At 45.5% G+C, this 22,497-nt stretch overlaps 1 protein-coding gene across 1 annotated transcript in view; it reads right to left on the reverse strand.

Annotated features, from left to right (window-relative positions):
- Positions 1 to 22,497, reverse strand: part of LOC146200614 (ATP-binding cassette sub-family C member 4-like) — a 93,834-nt gene that overhangs the window by 11,063 nt on the left and 60,274 nt on the right. The window contains exons 17-21 of the mRNA XM_084595575.1: positions 17,597 to 17,982; positions 14,610 to 14,689; positions 14,313 to 14,463; positions 11,474 to 11,704; positions 10,324 to 10,427 (exon numbers count right to left, since the gene is read on the reverse strand). Of these exons, the coding sequence (XP_084451701.1) occupies positions 10,324 to 10,427; positions 11,474 to 11,704; positions 14,313 to 14,463; positions 14,610 to 14,689; positions 17,597 to 17,982 (952 nt within the window). The remainder of the gene's footprint in view (positions 1 to 10,323; positions 10,428 to 11,473; positions 11,705 to 14,312; positions 14,464 to 14,609; positions 14,690 to 17,596; positions 17,983 to 22,497) is intronic.

Below are 22,497 nucleotides of genomic sequence, written 5' to 3' on the forward strand. Positions count from 1 at the left end.
TACAGACCACAACTGAACAAAAAAGTCGCAGTCGAGCTATGCCAGGATATGTGTAGCGAGAGGTACGCATCCCTGACTGAGCTTGTTCTGGTCACTGCATTCTTGGCGACGGGCCTTCACGCCCCATTCTGTTGGTTCCAGTTGACTGACGTCATCCATAGCCTCCATATCGGCCGCTATGCGCCGTCTACTAAGCTCGACAGTCAGGCATCTCCATTTGGCTAGCCGTTCCTCCCTCTGCTCGGGCTTCTCCGCTGCGCTTTTCGCCTTCTTACGCTCATTCTCGCATTGCTGAGTAGCCAAGTTCCAGGCGACAACCTCAATATCAGAAGAGTTAATTCTATCTTGTCTATACCACCGTTTAGCAGCGGCTGGACTCTCCTTCTCGACATCCATGTCAAACGTTGTGATAGAGCCGCCTATTTCATTTCCGCCTTTTATACGCAATGCTACGCATGCGACGCGGGGTTCGGGTGATAGAGTGGCGAGGTGGCGACGAAGCGCGCAGCAGGCCTGTGGTGTAGGGTTGCCATTGAGTTTTGGGTCAATGTCGCCAAATGGCGTGCAAAATGTCGCAAAAGTAGCCATTCTTCATTGAAATATCGTGAAAAATGTTGCCACACTATAAATGTAAGGTTGGAGCAGTTGCTAACTATGAACAATTCTATGCGGCTTGTGTATTACTCTGCTGAACAGTAAACAAAATCAGTTTTTGATATTTGACTATACCAAACAAGTAAAATGTATCCAACATTTCGAGCTTATAATTTGGTCTGATGATTAGCTTTGTATCTAGGTAGCCAGAAAAGGTTAAACAGCGAACTATTTTTTTTTTTCTGACGTGAGAATTGGATGATTAGCTTTGTATTTAGGTGGCCAGAAAACGTTAAACAGCGAACTATTTTTTTTTTTGCCACGTGAGAATTGTGCGTGGCGTTTTCTGCAGGCTCAGTTTGTAATAAAATTCAAATTGTGTACAAGGCCGTTTATCAAAAAAGCTGTCAACCGCACCCGACGGCGACGCGAGTTTAACGCTGCCACTGAGTGCATTTTTGCGAACTGATGTCTTCTGAATGCCACGTCCTGAATTTGTTTCCCTCTCTACCCTTATTCTTCTCATCGAAGGCGATATTCTTTCATGATTTTATTTCAGATAATGTGGAAGCAGTCTTATGACAACAACAGGTGAAACATAGAGAAAGCGCGTTTGATGTAACGTTTCTTCGGCTGAAATGTATACTGTAGCTGTGGCGCACGGCTCCTGAGGCGCACTGTCTCCTCATCGGTGAGCAGGATGTAGCATACGTCAAACACCGCATTTGTAGAACATGCCTAAGTAAGCCAGACAAATGTGAGAAATACTCGTGCCGTTAATCTTTCTGCTTTCTTTTTGGGGGCCTTAGTGTAATAGCCATTACCTTCTCCAGTGAATCACATTTTGTCAAAACTCTCTGCCGTGACTTGTCTATCTTGGGTGGCCCTACACAGCAGAGCTCACGACTTCATCGAGTTTCGCAAGCCCCTCCGCCACGACAAGACAGTGATCCATGGATGGAGAAGGTAATGACAACCCACTCCAGTATTTCCTGCCAAGAAAACCCTATGGCCAGTCACAATACCATTAATGATATGGCGCCGGAAGATGAGCCCCCCAGGTTGGAAGGCCTCCCACATGTTACTGGGGATGAACAAAGGGCGATTCCTAGTAGCTCCAGGACGAATGAAGCGGCTGGGTTAAAGCCAAAAGGATGCTCAGTTGTGGATGTGTCGGGAAGCGACCGGAAAGTGCGATGTTGCAAGGAGATTTATCACATAGCAACATGGAATGTAAGATCTATGACGCAAGGTAATCTGGATGTCGTCAAGCGAGAACTGGACAGATTGAACATTGATATCTTGGGTATCAGCGAGCTCGACTGGACCGGAATGGAAGAATTTAACTCCGGCGACCATTATGTCTTTTATTGTGGGCACGAATCCAAGAGAAGGAATGGGGTCGCTCTCATAGTAAACAGAAGAATGGGCAAAGCAGTGCTAGGGTACAACCCCAAAAACGAACGAATGATTTCACTTCGGATCCAAGGTCATCCTTTCAACATAACAGTTATCCAAGTATATGCACCGACCACTACTGCTGAAGAAGCTGACGTTGAGAGATTTTATGCGGACCTACAATGCCTTTTAGACCGCGCCCCATCATCAGACGTCGTTTTTCTCATAGGAGACTGGAATGCTAAGGTCGGGAGTGAAGAAATACCCGGAATTATAAGCAAGTTCGGTCTTGGCGAGCCAAATGAAGCTGGGCAGAGGCTAGTAGAGTTTTGTCAAGAAAACAACCTGACCATAGCGAATACTCATTTTCAACAGCACAAGAGGCGCCTGCACACATGGACTGCACCGGACGGTCTGTACAAGAATCAGATCGATTATATTCTTTGCAGGTAGAGATGGAGAAGCGCTATACAAGCAGTAAAAACAAGGCCTGGGGCCGATTGTGGCACCGATCATCAGCTTCTTGTTGCCAAATTTAAACTTCGATTGAGGAAAACGCAGAAAACTAATAGGCCTTTCAGGTATGATCTAGATCAAATTCCATTAGAATATGCTGTGGAAGTTAGGAATCGATTTCAAGAATTATATCTAGAAACAGAGAGCCCGAAGAGATGTGGACTGATGTTCGTGATATAATACAAGAAGTTGCTACTAAGGTAGTTCCAAAGCAAAAGAAATGCAAGAAAGCAAACTGGTTATCTGAAGAGGCTTTGCAAATAGCTGAGGAAAGGAGGATGGCAAAAGTTATGGGGGAAAGAGAAAGATACAATGTTCTCAATGTGGATTTTAAGAAAATAGCAAGGAGAGATAAGAATGCCTTCCTGAACGTACAGTGCCAAGCAGTTGAGGACAACAGCCAATTAAGGAACACAAGAGCTCTGTATAAGACAATCAAAGATATCAAAGGAAGCTTCTGTGCTAAGCTGGATGTGATAAAGGACAAACGAGGCAAAGACCTCACTGAAGCCTCAGAGATAAAGAAGAGGTGGCAGGAATACACAGAAGAACTGTACAAGAAGGACCCGAATGTGCAAACCCAACATAAGACAGTTGTGATTACTGATCTCGAGCCGGGCATCCTGAAAAGTGAAGTTGAATGGGCCTTGGCCTTGCTAAGAACAAAGCTAGCGGAATTGATGGCATTCCAGCTGAGTTGCTTCAAAACATCAACCATGACGCTATTAACATTCTGCATACATTATGTCAGAAGATTTGGACAACTCTGCAGTGGCCACAGGATTGGAGGAGGTCAGTTTACATCCTCATTCCAAAGAAAGGCAGTGCCAAAGATTGTTGCAACTACCGCACGATCGCGCTTATTTCGCATTCTAGCAAGGTGATGTTGAAAATCCTCCAAGGTAGGCTGCAGCAGTATGTGGATCGGGAGCTTCCGGACGTGCAAGCTGGGTTTCGCAAGGGCAGAGGAACTAGAGACCAAATTGCCAACCTTCGTTGGATCATGGAAAAAACAAGAGAGTTCCAGAAACCCATCTACTTCTGCTTTATTGATTATGCGAAAGTGTTTGACTGCGTAGATCACAGCAGATTGTGGCAAGCTCTCCAAGAGATGGGAGTTCCAATTCACCTCATCTGTCTCCTCAGGAACTTGTATGAAGGGCAAGAGGCCACAGTCAGAACTGGGCATGGTCTTACTGATTGGTTTCCGATTGAGAAAGGAGTGAGGCAAGGCTGCATACTGACGCCCTGCCTATTGAACCTATATGCAGAGTGCATCATTAGGAAGGCCTGTCTGGACGAGTCTTCAGCTGGAGTGAAGATTGCTGGAAAATGTATCAACAACCTTAGATATGCGGATGATACCACTTTAATGGCAGAAAGTGAAGTGGAACTCAAGAGACTTATGATGCGCGTACAAGAAGAGAGTGAGGAGTTTGGACTTAAACTGAACATTAAAAAGACAAAGATGATGGCGTCTTGCCATATCAAGTCCTGGAGCATCAAGGGACAAGAGGCGGAAACAGTGACAGATTTTCTCTTCTTGGGCTCCAAGATTACCCCGGAAAGAGGCGGCAGCCATGAAATTAAGAGACGCCTGCTTCTGGGAAAGAGAGCCATGGTTAGCCTTGACCGCCTAGTAAAGAGCAGATACATTAGTCTGCCAACCAAGATCCGTATACCTCGTGCTATGGTCTTTCCGGTTGTGATGTATGGATGCGAGAGTTGGATTGTGAAGAAGGCTGACCGCCGAAGAATTGCCGCGTTTGAATTGTGGTGCTGGCGAAGACTCTTGAGAATTCCTTGGACTGCCAGATGATCAAATCAGTCGATATTGTCCACCATAAACCCTGACTGCTCATTGGAGGGTCAAATTATAAAGTTAAAGCTCAGCTACTTTGGTCATCTGATGAGAAGAAAGGAGTCACTGGAGAATGATTTGATGTTGGGAAAGGTTGAGGGTCGCCGGAGAAGGGGTAGACAGCGAACGCGATGGTTAGATGGCATCCTCGAGGCACTGCAGATGAAGTTATGTGATGTTAGGAAGATAGCGAGAGACCGGAAAGCGTGGCGTGACATGGTCCATAGGGTCACGAAGAGTCGGACACGACTGAACGATTGAATTGAATTGAGTGTAATAGCAGGTCTCGTTACCCACTATTTGTACCTTCGTAAAAATATAACGATCGACAGCGCATCCTGGCGAAATGCTGTGGTTGTGGCGATTCAGCTTTGTAGAGCACCACACCAGCCCAAATAAATTTGCGCTGCGATTGCTACCACATTCAACATTTATTTCAGATGGGCCAATTGACATGCTTCGTCTCTCTTTTTTTTCTCGATCTTCGTCGTAGTTTGCTTTCAGTCATTAAAAGGGGACCATCACTGCACTGAGAAATGCCTCTGTCAGCATTCGCTGAACGAAGGGATTTTACGACGCTCCACTACAAGGCTGCTAGGAGTGGAACTACCACCCCTAGTGTAGTTTCGAACACGTCCCAGCCAAGCGTAGGGCGCGCAAGAGTGACGGCGAGCCGAACGCGTAGCAGCGCAGTGCCGCTGAGTCGGCTGAATTGCATGAAGCCGAAGTGTGACCCCACAATCGCATTCTACTGTCCTAAAACGCGACGGCAGCATTGTTGCTCGTAAGTTGGGAAGATATTGGGCTAAGAACCCACATCGCGAGATCTTATTCGAAAATCGCCAACAATTCGCCATGTCGCCAATAATAATATTATGTCGCCACGGGCTTCTGAAATTTGCCAATTTGGCGAAATGTAGCCACCGGTGCCATGGGGTCTCTCTCATTACCATGGTATCGGCGTATGCTCTCAGCTGCTCCTCCGCGTGACGTCACGCGCGGTTCCAAAGGTGGAGCGGACGCCGCACCTGCTGTTCCTCTTCGGTTGCCATGGTAACGGGGCATGTGCACAACAATCCTCTCGCGGCCATCGAGAAATGCTCGACTGGTAGCCCAATGTAGCTCTCGATAAAATAATTCTGGCAAAGTAAAAACACATCTGCAAAGGACGCGCATTTACAAGCGCGGGCAGCTGGTGCCTTGTATGGGTAAAGGAATCGACATCAAGAAAAGAAAAATGCTACCGTGGGTAATAAAAGATGATATGGGAAGATAAGGAAACTTGCGTGCATTGTCAGTATCTCCCGCTGGTAGAAAACAGTAGAAAAAAAAATCAGGGCAGCTATCGATACAAGTTGAGGCAAGCTATCCGTTTGCCCTATTGAGGGCGGGGTCCTTTCGAACCTGCGCAGTAGCGCCGTAGCTTTTGAAGGAACTGAAACCCTATAAAAACGTTGAAAGGTATTCCAAGTTGGAAACTGAGCCCCTTATGTAATTTTCATTGATTATAGATTGCATGTTAACTCCATTGCCTCACCTTTCGAAAGCGAACTATGCATTGAACGCTTCCTCTCATTACAATTTCCAAGAAAAAGCAGAACACCTAGAGCATTAAACAAGTTACAACTGTTTCTTTGAAGAGCTTTTTTGACAAGATTCTAGAATAACGTTCCTGGAATCTGTAGCACTATGTCAACACCGCTGACCGTCCTAGGAAACGAACATCGCTCATTCCGTCTTTTGGGTTTATATCGCAATGCTCCTGTAAGCCTTGGGAATCAGATTATTCGCCAAAAAGGCAGTTGACGCGCAACGACACGGCAAAGCCTCGAGACTTCTGAGCAATTGGCAGAACCGTGCGGTGCTGTATTGCTATGAACAGCGATGCATCGTTCCGTCCTTAATTTTGAAGATGTAAGGAGAAACAAGACATATGTTGTGTTTTGTGCGAGCGGCGTAGTCTTGTAAAAGTAGCAACACGATGGATGGAAGAGTGATCTAGCACAGCCTGCTCGCCGTTTACAGCACTGATTTAAACAGAGCATCATCCTCTTTCAACATGAATGGCTCCAACGGGCATGTCTGGCTTTCTAAAAACCACTATAATTGAGAGGCACCTCTCGCATAATGTAAGGTAACGTTACATTACTCAGAGAAATAACTCAAGTTACCGACATTCTAGCAGAAATTAAGAAGAAGAAATGCACATGGGCAGGACATGTAGTGCGAAGAGAGGATAACCGATGGTCGCTGAGGGTAACAAACTGGATTCCAAGGGAAGGAAAGCATAGCAGGGGGCGGCAGAAAGTTAGGTGGGCGGATGAGATTAAGAAGTTCGCAGGGGTCAAGTGGATGCAGCTAGCACAGAACCGGGTTAAGTGGAGAAATATGGGAGAGGCCTTCGCCCTGCAGTGGGTATAATCAGGGTGATGATGATGATGATGATGAAGGTAACGTTATTCACAAGTTGGCGGGAATCATCTAAGTTTTGGTGCGTAGCAAAAATTTCCTTCTAGCTTTTTTTCGGCACTCGCACCGAGTAGCTAAAACTGCCAGGGAAAACAAACAAGATAAGTTTTTGAGGAGAGTGATTTCTTGGGCGAATCGGTCAGGCATGATAAATAAAAGGTACTGCTGACATACAAACAAGAACGAGAAGGGTAAACAGCAAGCGCATGTTGTGTAGCTTCTGGTCCCCTTCAAACGATAATTTTATTATTTATTTCTGTTCTCTTTTTCGCAATTTTTCTTGGAAAAAGCGTAAAGCGCAAAAAGTACCTGGGCACTGCCGAGGCACTGACGTGAATTATAGTTTATCAGCTGTCTCCATGTACGTTTGCTGCCTGACAGGCTGGGTGCAAAAAATCTGGTAAAATACACTCCTTTGCACGGCTGGTGCAGAGAGTCACCATTAGCAAGCAGTGTATAGGCACAAACAGTTTTTCTGAGATGGACTGCGGTTGGTGTAATAACACTGTTTTTCTCCAAATGTTTCGCATGGTCCCATATAATTCATATCTTAATCTACGTAAAAACAAAAGACAGATTTAGTCTTTCCCGGTTTTTTCTCGCTAATTATTGTCCCTAGTCAATACCCTACAACTTCGCTATACTCACTCTTTACTCATGAGCTACCTTCGGGACGAAAGTGTAATACCGGAAGATATTTTGAGAAGATCCCTAATACCAGTCCTGCATTTTAGTCGAGAGAGAAACCATGCAATAGTGCTACCGTGCTCCACTGAACTGCGTCGCGACATAGACAAACGTTCCGCCGCAGTTTTAGGTATTATGCACCAACTCGCCCTACAAGCTGTTATTCTGATAACGTGGACATATATTGTGCCTGTTCAAATGGTTTGTACTACTGTAATTGCGTGTATTTATCATTTCTTTGTTCTTGCTCAGTGTCTGCTAGTATCACAGTGCGCACAGCGGGCCTCTAAGCAGCATATTGTCACTTTTTTTTTTGTTGCGTCCCCTCTGAAGATGTTATGCTGCGAGAATAAAAAGGACTTCAATTTCATTTCAATATCCGACACGCGCCCTAAGCTTCGACAACGATGCGAATACTAGACAACGGAATAACGATTATAAGCCAAAGCACACTGGCCCTGAAATGATAACGCAAGTCTAAATTGCGCAGTAATTCGTGACGCACGAAGGAAACCGCCAACGCTGCGTGCAGTTATCAGAGCGTAGGTGAACTCTTCATATTCACAACTCCTAACCTCGTTCGCCTGCGCGTTCGACCCTGAGCCGCGGAAGCGGTCCTGGCGCTAGGCTCCCTTTCCTTCTCGCCTCTATGTATAAGGCACGTACCCACAGTGGGGTATTGGCCAGAGTTCAGTACATGTGTAAGAATTTAAGACCTCACCCCGATTTAGACTGTATGATATATAATTTATTCGATAGGAAATAGTGTTGCGAAAAACTTTCAAGCAATTCTGAGGTGATAGAATAGTGCATAATAAAAGAAGAATATTAAAAAATGCAAAGAGGGCTTCTATACCACAGCACTGGCCGCTTCGTATTCCTTGTCAGTAGCACTACCTTCGACCATCAAGCGATCGTCCAGATCGTGGACACGGAGGCTCCCCGCTGTGATACCACGTGACCAGGCGGTGGGTTTAACTGCTTAGACTGCGTTTGCTTGCTTAATCTCCCCATGGACGAGGTCCGTGCCGGTTCCAGAGCGTCAACGCTTCGGCTCAGGCGTCAGGCTGAGACTAATCATCAGCCGATATAGCTCGCCGAGAAGCAGCAGCGAAGAGAAAGCGTGATCGGCTCGAGTCAGAGGCAGACTGAGTGAGAAGATCGCATAAGAATAAAACCTAGTGTACGACCGTGTAGTCATGCTTAACAGAGCGTGCGTTAGAATAACAAGGTTTAACCGGGATTAATCTCCGCAATTTTTATAACGTAGTCTGCAGAACAGCCGCTTCTGAGGGCGACAAAATATTTAGAGCAGATGATGTGCAAAGATAACGTGATATTACGCGCCCTCATTTCGGGCGCATTTTTTGAGTTAACACCACTTGTTCACATTTAAGCCTACTCAGATCCATGGAGGCTGACTCTATCTATACGCTAATGTCAAGGCATCGATTGCCTTACTTCAGCGCTGATGTGCCTGCAGTTATTAACAGCTCTATGATACCGACACTCTGGTCTTGCAAGCCGTTTGAAAACGCCACATTATTTTCTAACATTAGAGACTCTAAGATTCACTCTTATGAAGCAGCGCAAGATCTGACGTCATTGTAAAAACAACCCTCTCTTGCATTCTTTGAAGGAAAATTGTTTGTCTAAGTAAAGATTATTTTCCTCTCTTGAGCAATAACAGGTTCGAATGACTATTATCAGCACTGTCTATCCTCAGTGAAACCATATCACTTTTTATACCGCATCACTACCCCTTTTGGCGCATCCGACATCTGAGCAAACATATTCGCCAGCAGCACACAGGGCGGCTTGCACACACAATCCCATAAGCATACAGTCACCACAGGACACTGTCCAACACACCTAAGAGCATCAAACAAACGCTCCATTGCGCCAGGCGCCGTTCGTCTGGTTGTCATATGCCAGCTAGCTGGCTGGGCGGTCTGCCTGTAATAGGCCTCGTTTAAGAGCTTTTATGCGAAGCATATTGCTAGAGGCAAACCACAGCCCTTCGCGACGGTTACACGCCGCGCAAAGACTGTGGAATGCTACATCACAACACGTGATACGCTGACGTCACGACAGAGGAGAGACGGGGGTCCAGCTCGCGCCGTCGGCTGCGGTTGCACGCCGTGCGGACCACGTGGTATGTTGACGTCACACCACGTGATACGCTGACGTCATGACAGAGGAGAGACGGGGGTCCAGCTCGCGCCGTCGGCTGCGGTTGCACGCCGTGCGGACCACGTGGTCTGGTGACGTCACACCACGTGATACGCTGACGTCACGACAGAGGAGATGTAACCAAGGAAAGAAAAGTTTAGCCAAGTGTAACCATGGAAAGCCGAGTTTAGCAATCAATATGCTTCGCATCTGACCAGGCTTAACCAAGCTAAGCCTCAGCCACTTTCTTTTGCTGATAGGATTTTCAGAGAAACAAGGCGTGTGGTTTGAAGCGCTCAAATAATAAAAATTCGTGGCGAAACTATTTCTATGAAAATGTGCTTTCAAGCCTGCTGGAGTGAGCTTGGCTTCATTTTGTCCCATATGTCCTACGTTTATTATGTAATTGCCTTCCAATTTAATCGCCATTATATATGCCATTTCACGTCAACTTTCATCTCCAGAGTATGACGGCTACAGGTGAACGGAAAAGGCACTGATTAAGAAATGTTATTTCTTCCTCGCCAAAGAATAATGTATTCATGTCTGAGAAAAATGCTGTCCAATACAAACAGTCATCGAATATATTACAGGTGTTCTACGTCTGAGCAGCACTGCGAACTGACCTGGCTCTCAATCTCTGCGGACTGCCTCACGCCCCACTGGAACATTCCGGTCAACATGAGGGCGTTGGCGATGGCGAGACCGACGCCTCCCCCGGACACCGAGCCTGCAAATAATGTGATTAAGTGAGCAGCTATTACATTACTCATTCAAACAACAACTTCGGCGAAAGCTTATGAGGTTTAGGCGCAAATGTCTGTAGAAACCAATTCGCTAAATGCGGTAAAACTTTTCAAGGTATAGAAAAGATTTTCACTTAGTAATAGCCATATTGTCTCAATTCTACTCTATTCTTAGAACCTACCAAGGTGAATCAGTGAAGGCGGGGAAGAGCGACCGCGTCGTGGCACTTATAGGGCAACTCCGGTGGATTTATCCTCATTTCGAGTTATTAATTGTATTACATTCCTGGATTTGTCCTGACTCCAAAGCACACAAAAAGAACTTTTTTTTTTTCCAAAATTCCAAGTAGAATTATTTTTAAATGTAGGAACAGCAACTCGAAACCGACGCTGGTTTCGTGGCCAGAAACGAGGTTTCTGTTCACGAAATGGTGAAGTCACATAAAGTGTTGGCAAACCACTCGCACGCGCGTTAGATGGCGGAAATAAAGCATAGAAATTATGACACAGTGCATACAATGCCTGATATAGCCTAATGCATGCCTCAGAATTTCATGATCACGGGGGCAGTGAGCAGTAAGGGGTATAATGTTTGTTACGTCACAGAAACACTGTTGCACGCAGCAATCGTCGGAACTGTGGCCATAAAAAGCGCACGTTGTGAAAGCGAGTTACGCGCGAATCAATGATCGCACTGCACCCAAATTTTGTAAGATGCTTCAGGGCAGAGCAGAAAATATAAACTAAATTTTTTAGCAGAATACGCGATTGTCAAAAAAATTTGGAAGTTGCCCTTTAAATTTGCAAGAGGAGCGTGAAAACAGTCAGAATTTCATTGCAGTCGTCCCCTACAGTTTTTCTAATCATTTCTCTCTCTTCTCTGTATCTTTTGACTTATCATTTTTGCGTTAAACTAACTTGTCGCGCCCAAAGATTTTGACCAGATAAGTAGTGATGGTAACAGAGGGCACTGCCTCCACACTGAAATCGAGCATGCGCCAAAAGGATGAACCAGAATGTCTGTCCTCACCGTCCGAGGAGAGCGCGAGCGACATAGTGACGATGGTGATGTAGGCGAAGCAGATGGAGTCCAGCGTGATGCCGAACCAGCGGGCCGTGCAGAGGAACATGTACCAGGCCGAAGTGTGGTGGTCCTGCTTGAGGTCAAACATGCGCTCGAACGTGCGCTGAGCGTTGAAGGCGCGGATCGTAGTCAGTCCGTACAGTGAAGTACTCAGGTGCGAGAATACCGGACTGCGCGCTGAGAAAAACAAAACATAACAGCATGTGAGCAAAGCAATTAACTACTTCTAAGTGCTCAAAGTAGGGTGAGTTAGTACTCGACTTAAAACGAAAGGAAAGTGCAGGACAGCATGAAGTTTCCTGTAAACTGTTTCTTAAGAAGAAACGATCATATAAGAAAGTGAATAACGACAAACACAGAAGAAAGGAACTCAAAAACAAAGCAAAGGTGAAAATACAAATACAAAAGCACCACGCGTACAAGGCAGCTGAGTGAAAAGGCACCCAACGTGTACCAGCAGTCCTACAAATAATCACTCCCTAATAGCCAGCGTAAACTGGAACAGCGGAATCTTGCTTTACTGAATAGTTACTCATGGCCTCGGTAAGCTCGTTTCTACTTACTGGAGAAGATCTTTTACCACCTTATATAACTTATTCTTATGCACAACCTGCTTGGATTGAAAGTGCGAATGGGAGCTGTTACTCTTCCGACCAGATTTGATCTTGATGGCGGCCCAGCTAATGTACATTTATGTGCGCAGGTGCCTGTGTTCCTTTTGCGCTGTGTGTCTGGGCTGTGAACTTTCAATATATTCAGTAACCAAATCCCTCCGATGCAGTTTCCTTCCTTCAACACACTTTAATGCACTGGTCGATTTGGCTAATGCAGTTCTACAACACGAAAGCAACTTTGTTAATTTTGCTGTGCCTGCCTGGCAAAATCTCTTTTTGGCGGCACATATACGTGCGATGTGGGCATTTCTATTTGCACTTTTACTTCTTTGCGTTCTTCTCAGTTCAGGCCATGCATTTCTTCGCTGTAATTAGATTTCATACAATTTCAGCTTCCAAATGAATCAGTCTAAAGGTTGGCAGTGATACCCTGCCTTTTTCTTCCCTCTACAGCGTATTAGTGTTGCGCTTTCCTTTTAGGAATAATTGGTATTATGTACTCCCATTAGCAAAACAAAAAGAATACAACACTTCACTGCCGTCAGGCACCTAAATCAGCAGGAAAAAACTAAAGGACATTTATTTTCTCCTGTTCCGACAGAATATTCGTAAGGTTTTTGATGCGACAACTGGAATGTATGTCATACAATCAAAATGTTCTATACTTGTAACAGAAAAGTACTGCAGAACTACGGACTGCAGGAAAGTACTACCGAAAAAATTTCCAGTACTACTGGTGAGTAATACAGAATTACAGGAATTCTTACATTTAAGAGAGAAATTTTGTCGTAAACGTCATAACGAAATAATATTTTTGTCGAGTTTTTCACACGGTTTTGTAGTTTTGTTTCGGCTGGAATACAGATTTCATGTTGTGCTCTTGATTCCTACCATCTACCATAATGATAGTACCGATGTAAAGAATTTTGTTTCCATTCGCAAACGACGTCACGCGTTCAAATATTACGCGAAGCATGGTTGCTTATAATTATCGCTAACCATACATGCAAAACATACGAGCAACAGAGGTTCCGAACTAAGGCGCGCGGCAACATCAACCTCTGCAAAAGCTAACCCTTCCGAACCTCAAACTGCCCCGAATATAGACTTTGCTGCTGATGATGTAATGATTCAGGGATTTGCTTTTGAGGAATGCTCCTGTCTGAGTCTGTTTCCAGATACTTTTTTCGATTCCACATCCAGCATAGTTTTCTTATTCTTATTCCAGAACGTTACTTTTTTGAGGCCATATTTTTACATCTCTATACTGCACAGGCAAGCATTTACGAATGCCTAGGTGTCAAATGTTTGTCCTGTTAATCTTATTCCCTGCACGTAACAATCCGAAGTTGAAATGGCAGTGCTTCTCTGATGCCACCGTATCTGAAGGCCTATGTCGTTATGCTGCTGCCCACTAAGTCTCTAAAACGAACCATGGTCGAGTGCGGACGCCCCTCAGTTGAATCAACTCCAGAACAGGCGTTTGCTGTGCAATGTAACCGCATAATAAGGAAGCACAGGAAATAATTTCAACGTAGTTAATTAACCCAAATATGGAGGGCGAAAGCTTTTAAGCAGATATAGAAGTTATCGAGACAACGACGCGCAATGCACTTTTCCACGCGAGGAGATCAGCTGCAGTATAGCTGCGATTTTCCGTATTCACTTCGCTCGAGAAATTTCTGGGTCAGAAACCACTATGCTCCAACGGCTGTTCTTAGTACTGAAAGCACAAAAGGCTGACATAAAAACGTTGGACATAAAAGCGTTAGACGGTTTAGCGAGGTTTTGAACCTCGGGATTCGTGCCTTTTCATAAATGAGTCTGAAATCCTTTACTGCGACCTTTTTTTCTAGCTCAATACGCAATTTCTGTACCTGAAGAACTATCAATTTCATTTTGTTTTTCGTTCTCTTAATGCTAGCCAGTAATAGTTGGAGCCTTAGGGTGGTCGCCTTCTTGGGTGGCTAGAGTGACAACCCACCATGGTGAACATTGCTTCGGACTTTGAGAAATTCTAACTCAAATCCTTGAGGGTCACATGACAGACCCTTGACGAACCGTCGCGAAATCGCCAAACGTGAAAACTAAGAGCTAACGCTCAATAAAAAATCGGCTGCACCCAGCTATTCCCGACTACGTGTCCTTGTAGCTTCAGTGGTACTACTTACTGACTCCCTCCAGACGCTTTACGTCTCTGGCTGTCCGCATATAAAATCGGCGCAGATAGAAGAACAGCACAAACAGGATCAGTGTAGGAATGATGATCCAGGGGCTGATCACCGCCACCACCACCAGAACACCGAGCAGGTTCAGGAAGATCTGCGAAATAGCTCGTCTTCACTAATACGCTCGGCACTGGCAGTTCATGGAATACAAGGATATCATTTTTGGAGCAACCACCGCTTAGTTTACATTTTCAATTTTGTGTTGTTGTTTTTTCATGCAGCCATGCATGCAGCACTTACAAAGGTGATGTCCAAACCAGTCGGTGGAAGAAGGTCGTCGATGGTACCCAGGTCTTTTGCGAAACGATTTTGAATTCTTCCTGTAATGTGAAATTATTAACTATTGCAACTGTCAGAAAAATCAAGACGCAATAACAATGATAAAAATTTCAATATTCCCTGCATGAAGATCAAAATAGAGGAAAAACGTATGTGTGACAATGCATTGTATGGTTCTCCGTCTGAATTATGTATAACCTCCGGCTGGCACTTATCGATAAATACGCGCAGTTCCTAAGACATTCGCAACATGTGTGATGCTTACAGTGATCGTGCTGTTGTATAAATCATGACAGTTATACAAAACAGCCTACAGAAGGTGGCAGGAATCAGCCTTGTTCGGCTCTAGCTGCTGTTGGGAAGAACAGGCCTAACACTTTTTCTGCATGTGCCCGAGCTATTCTTAACAACTAACAAACACCGGGATTCAATGAAGGCGAAAGTACCTATGAATTGGTACTAGGTACTATGAAAGTACCTATGGCTCAAGCGCGAGTATGCTATAATTTCCGTAAGAACATAAATAGTTTCAGACGTTCCTGCTACTTCAACATGTCTCGCGTCTGCCATCGCGTGCCAAAAACCACGCGGCCTCCATGTTAAATACAGCATTGCTCGCGGATGGCATTTCTGGTATCTCCGTCACAACTGACTTTCCTTCATTTCTGCTCCCATTCCTCCTTATCTATTTATTTCATGAAACAACCCCAGTGGTGACTATAGCGGTAGACCTCCGACGCTCGTACTGAGAAAAAGTCGGCCATTTTTTTCCTCTTCGCATTTTCTCCCCGCGGCTGCTTTGAGGCACAGTGGTCTTTGTGCTTAGCCGATGCGCGTTCTGAAAAACTCAACCCATAATGCGTCTGCCCGCGCACAACCAGCTTCATTTAAGGAAGCTGTAGATACAGGGCGAAAGCATTCATCGATATCTTGTTGTGCAGAAACTCAAGTCTTGGAAATAAACCTAGAATAAATATCTCTTTGGCCTTTTTCAAATGTTCCAAGCCATTCACTCCACACTCCATTCACTCCGCAAAACATGGCCTAATCAAATGCAGTGTGCCCTCGGACACTTGAGATGCGCTTTTAAGGGCTCACGTATAGCATTATTGGCTCCTGTATGCGGGCTCTACTTGTGGACCCTCATTCGCGTACATGCACTTCGCTGCTCCATTAATCACAATACCCTTAATTTACGCCTCTAATATTGCGCAGGTAGTCATTAGCGTATCGGAAGAAGCCCTTTATGTGAAAAGGCGCCCGACATAGATTTAACGCCCTGCTTTAACCAAGTTGCATACACATGCCTTTGGCTAAGGGTAGCGCGTGTGATTCGGGATTCAAAGGTGATGAGTCCATTACCATCTCAAAGTCACTTACAGAAATGCCATATATGTGCCCAATATCGTTTATAGGTGGCGTCATGAAAATACACCAGACGGCAAATAAAGTCATATCTTGATAGATATAGGCCTGAATAGGACTGGATATAACCATCAATGTGGAGGGATGTCCCCTTATGTGGCCCAGATCGGGTTACTTCAGGGGTAGATGTTGGCACCTCTTACCGACGCGGCTATGTCGTCTATCCTTCCAGCAACCGCCTCCCAGAGGCATGCTTGCGATTTTGTTCTGCTGACAACGCCAAGAAAGTCGGTGCAGTATTTCTCTGGGAAACGAGAGCTTGAAGATTATCGCTTTAGGATCTCTACCTCTTGACTGCCGCGATTAGTTTCGCAGAGAACATGTTGACATTCAAAGTAGAGTCGGTGTTATTATTGAGAGTAGGTGCCTCACTAGGAAAATCTGTCTCCGCCAAACAATTGTTAATAAAACGTTGCCTTAACAACTCACCAGTTCATCAGAACAATTGAATCACACATGCTCATAACCTATCGCGGTAGCAGTGGCGAACTTCTCAAACATTGTCTGGTTATTGCGTGGGCTGCAAGCAAGCACAGCCTACGAAACGGGCCAACAGAGATACGTTCTCGGCAGGAATGACACGCTCCTTATAATTCAACGCTACGGAAACTCGTATTCGCCAAAAAATGTGATCACAAACAAAGAGTAGCATTAACATCACGTGACGTCCTCAACAGAGCATTCATATTAAGCCTCGGGTTGGCCGAGCGCAACATTCAGAAATTTGGCTGCCAAACTTAACACTTTCAAATTCCCCATGGCCCACACCAAATAATCCTCTTGGATTCCTGAAATGCTCGCCAGTTGACCCCGGCCAACAAATCACGTGACCAACACAACGAATTGCTTTTGCAATTACACCATGCAAGTATCGTCAAATCCCTCCGTTGTTACTGTTCTCTTTCAGAATACCAACTAAACACGCAAACCAACAGGCAATTAAAGTAGTGTTTGGCATCCATTCATCCTTCTCGGTCACTCTATTTGTCCCGTGGTTCATTTTGCAGCCTCTCTGTAGCCCCCCTGACCGATGTTGCAGATGGATCGCGCCATCGTTAAGCTTCGAACATATTAGTGTTGTATTGCTAATAAGTTTGAAATGTATGCTAGGTATTCGTCGTTAACTGCACATGAATGTGGTATAAAAACTTGCAGGTTGAATAAAGACTTACCACGCGCGTTGCCAAAATGGTATGTAAAAGGTACCTCTTGCACCTCTACCATTCAGCCTCTCTGGCATGTACAGAACTGATGATAGCTAATGGTAACAAATTTGACTTCAAGGGAAGGAAAGTGTAGCACGGTTAGGCAGAGCGTTAAGTGAGTGGATGAGGTTAAGAAGTTCGTAGGGGTCATGTGGATGCAGCTAGCACAGGACCGGATTAGTTGGAGTAATATGGCAGAGGCCTTCGCCTTGCAGTTTGTATGATTTGACTGGTAATAATGATAATGATGAGTTAAAGACCAGGGTGAAGTTTCCTAAGCTCTCCGTACCGCTATCCAGATGTGATCAAGCAGCTCACCGATCGGATTCGTGTCGAAGAAGTGGATCGGCGCGCGGATGATGCAGCGAAACATGCGGTTGTGCAGATTCACTGAGGCGCGCATGCACATAACGAAGAAGGCCACTGTGCGCGCCATAGAAGTCAAGATGAGGCCGCCGATGATGATTGCGTACACAACCACGTTGTACGTCACTGTGTCTAAGGAGGACCACCAGTCAATCCAGGCCGACATCCAGGAGGCTGCTTCCCCTTGTAACTCGACGCCAGGAGTCGCATTCAGTACGGAGGCCACCGTCGTCGTCATCACGGTAGTCTCGTTCAGGACCGACGTCTCGGTGGCATTCAAGAGAGCAGTGGCCACAGCCGATGCGTTAGCCCTTGTGGCACCCTCATATAGACTTGTCCTGCGAGGAGAGGCGCGAGCGTAGCCAAGGTCAGTAGCAGGCCAAAAATCTCGATGGGAGCATCAACTTAAAATGGCTTCCCGTCTAATCTCCACAGTACTTAACAGACACGGCAATGCGCTCTACAAATAAATGCTAAATTTTGTGATGTACAAAAATAAAGCAACTGAGAATAAAATTGCCCTCCGCCCCCAACGTGGAGATTAGACGGTAGTTTTTTTTTTTCAGAAGTGCAGCCGCCCGTCCGGGGAATACCGACGGCCATAAACTTCGAACTCAAGCTTACCTACATGTGCTGTCTTCAGATGCATTCCAAAACAGAGCAGTATTCAACTCGAAGATGTTTGAAGCTGTACCCCACATTGACCCCTATTTGCACAGTCCGTTCTAAAAGGCTTTGTTTTTCTCATATGCATGGGACTGCCACCGGTGAACATAACTAGCAAGCATCTGAAACTATATATTTTTGTCTTTGAAACTCCAAAGCAAACGCTAAGTTAACGATCACCAAAGGGCCTATAAAATCAAATACTGTGAACGCGTCAAATGGCCCCGACAGTCGAGAGTTAAGACCTCATTGGTTAGAACAAACAGTTATTTTGTGTAGTAAAAAGACACGCAGTTCAAACCCATCTCAAGTACTATCCGTGCGGGAGGGTGCAGAAATTCAGAGGAGTTTGGTTGGTTGGTTGGTTGGTTGGTTGGTTGGTTGGTTGGTTGGTTGGTTGGTTGGTTGGTTGGTGGGTTGGGTTGGTTTGGGTTGGGTTGGGTTGGGTTGGGTTGGTTTGGTTTGGGTTGGGTCGGGTCGGGTCGGGTCGGGTCGGGTCGGGTCGGGTCGGGTCGGTCGGTCGGTCGGTCGGTCGGTCGGTCGGTCGGTCGGTCGGTCGGTCGGTCGGTCGGTCGGTCGGTCGGTCGGTCGGTCGGTCGGTCGGTCGGTCGGTTGGTTGGTTGGTTTGTGGGCTTTAACGTCCCAAAGCAACTCAGTCTATGAGAAACGCCGTAGTGGAGGACTCCGAAAATTTCGACCACCTGGGGTTCTTCAAAGTGCACTGACATCGCACAGCACACGGCCGCCTTGCTTTTCGCCGCCATCAAAAAGCGGCCGCCGAGGCCGGGATTCGATCCCACGTCCTTGGGAAAAGGACATGAAATTTCTTTGACTCTTCGGAAGTAGTACGTATATTGCACCTAATAAAATACGGTGATATTTCACTGCGCGTAGAAAGGAGCAGTGGTTTAGCTAGGCTACGCTCGATTTAACGTAAGATAGCGCAGAAAAACATGCGGAGCAGCTTTCAGAAACACCTATATATGAAGCTATAATATCCCAACTAGTCAGGAAATGCCCAGATGTGTTTACGCCCCTCGGTGTTCTAACCGCGTGACTGAATGACTATCAATGCTGACCCTTTTTTTCGTTGTTGTTTTCAACCTGCCGCTCCCAAAACCAGCATGACCTATGCTTTCCTAATTACACTTGAAAATACTTGACTATGGTTGACTATGTTCTGACATCCATTTCCGAACCTGAGCCACAATCCTAATCAGGGTAGCTTTATTTCTCTCCATTAGGTACAACTAGGCTAACTGCAAATAAGGTTAATATAATTATAGCTGATTAGAACTAATCAGGTTAGTCTTAACTATGCTTAAATAACAGTAGCGATACTATTTGGCTAATATATATATATATATATATATATATATATATATATTGTAGTGTCACCACACCAGCGCTCGGTGAGTGTCGACAGTGACAAAGGCGACATGAACGCTACCCAGAGTACGCTATTGCTTATGCCAGCCACACCTTAACAAAGGCCGAAAAAAAATATTCTGTAACCGAAAAGGACTGCTTGGCCATCATTTGGGCCATTGGAAAGTTCCGCCCATATCTCTACGGTCGTCCCTTTTCTGTTGTTACGGACCATCACGCACTCTGCTGGTTGTCCACCCTTAAAGACCCATCCGGCCGTCTTGCTTGTTGGGCCCTCCGCTTACAAAAGTATGACATTCAGGTCACCTACCGGTCTGGCCATAAGCATTCTGATGCCGACGCCCTGTCTAGGTCACCTCTTCAATGCGGCTCTGACTCGAAAGCTATCACCCTGGGTGACTCATCTTCACTAGAAATTGCCGACATGCCCAATGAACAAAGGCAACATCCTTGGATCACGCTTCTATCTACACTTTCTCGGCGTCCAGCTTCTCGAATGCTTCGCCGCCAAACTCGTCATTTTGGCATCCGCGACGGCATGCTTTACCGCCGAAATAACCTTTCCGACGGACGCAAATGGCTCCTTGTCATTCCTCGGCACCTTCGTTCGGAAATATGCACCGCTTTTCACGCCGATCCTCAGTGTGCCCACGCCGGAGTGTTGAAACCTTACACTCGTCTTCGCCTCCACTATTGCTGGCAGGGTATGTACCGCTTCCCCCATCACGGATCACTGCCTTGTCGTGGCGGAGGGGCTTGCGAAACTCGATGAAGTCGTGAGCTCTGCTGTGTAGGGCCACCCAATATAGACAGGTCACGGCAGAGAGTTCCGACAAAATGTGATTCACTGGAAAACGTAATGCCAACCAACTCCAGTATTTCCTGCCAAGAAAACCCTATGGCCATTCACAACAGCATTAATGATATGGCGCCGGAAGATGAGCCCCCCAGGTTAGAAGGCATCCCACATGTTACTGGGTATGAACAAAGGGCGATTCCTAGTAGCTCCAGGACGAATTAAGCGGCATAGGCTAAAGCCAAAAGGACGCTCAGTTGTGGATGTGTCGGGAAGCGACCGGAAAGTCCGATGTTGCAAGGAGATATATCACATAGCAACATTGAATGTAAGACCTATGACGCAAGGTAAACTGGATCTCGTCAAGCGAGAAATGGACAGATTGAACATTGATATCTTGGGTATCAGCGAGCTCAAGTGGACCGGAATGGGAGAATTTAATTCCGGCAACCATTACGTCTTTCCAGGAAAAGGAATGGGGTCGCTCTCATAGTAAACAGAAAAATGAGCAAAGTGGTGCTATGGTACAACCCCAAAAACGACCGAATGATTTCACTTCGGATCCAAGGTCACCCTTGCAACAAACAGTTATCCAAGTCTATGCACCGACCACTACTGCTGAAGAAGCTGACGTTGAGAGATTTTATGCTGACCTGCAATGCCTTTTAGACCGCACTCCATCATCAGAAGTCCTTTTTCTCATAGGAGACTGGAATGCGAAGGTGGGGAGTGAAGAAATATCCGGAATTACAGGTAAGTTCGGTCTTGGTGAGCCAAATGAAGCTGTCCAGAGGCTAGTAGAGTTTTGTCAAGAAAACAACCTGATCATAGCGAATACTCATTTTCAACAGCACAAGAGGCGCATGTACACATGCACTTTACCGGACGGTCTTTACAGGAATCAGATTGATTACATTCTTTGCCGGCAGAGATGGAGAAGCGCTACACAAGCAGCAAAAACAAGGCCTGGGGCCGATCGTGCCACCCATCATCAGTTTCTTGTTGCCAAATTTAAACTTCGATTGAGAAAAACGCAGAAAACTAGAAGGCCTTTCAGGTATGATCTGGACCAAATTCCATCAGAATATGCTGTAGAAGTGAGGAATCGATTTCAAGAATTAAATCTAGAAGACAGAGACCCTGAAGAGATGTGGTCTCATGTTCGTGATATAATAAAAAACGTTGCTACTAAGGTAGTTCCTAAGCAAAAGAAATGCAAGAAAGCAAACTGGTTATCCGAAGAGGCTTTGCAAATAGCTGAGGAAAGGTGGATGGCAAACGTTATGGGGGAAAGAGAAAGATACCAGGTTCTCAATGCAGATTTTCAGAAAATAGCAAGGAGAGATAAGAATGCCTTCCTGAACGTACAGTTCCAAGCAGTTGAGGACAACAGCCAACTGAGGAACACAAGAGCTCTGTATAAGACAGTCAAAGATATCAAAGGAAACTTCTGTGCTAAGCTGCGCGTGATAAAGGACGAACGAGTTGGGACCTCACTAAGCCTCAGATATAAAGGAGAGGTGGCAGGAATACACACAACTGTACAAGAAGGACCCAGATGTGCAAACCCAAACTAAAAAAGGTTGTGATTACTAATCTCGAGCCGGGCATCCTGAAGAGTGAAGTTGAATGGGCCTTAGCGAGCCTTCCCTACTGAAAAACCAAAAGTTCTACGGGGCAATAACCTCATAAAATCTCATTTAATCGCATAGAGTCTCATACTGTGCACATCATTATCATAAAATATCGTACATAATTTATGATAATGTACAAGAAACTATGAGAACTTATGCAATTATATGCGACTTGTACGTGATTTCGTATGTGAATTGAGTGAGATTGTGTGAGAAAATGTGAGGTTATTGCCCCTCACAGTTTTTTCAGTAGGGAAGAACAAAGCTAGCGGAATTGATGGCATTCCAGCTGAGTTGCTTCAAAACCTCAACCATGATACTTTTAACATTCTGTATAGATTATGTAGTCAAATTTGAACAACTCTGCA

This window comes from Amblyomma maculatum, chromosome 2 (genome assembly GCF_055883805.1).
Source record: "Amblyomma maculatum isolate TAMU_Amacu chromosome 2, ASM5588380v1, whole genome shotgun sequence".
NCBI classification, from domain to species: Eukaryota; Metazoa; Arthropoda; class Arachnida; order Ixodida; family Ixodidae; genus Amblyomma; species Amblyomma maculatum.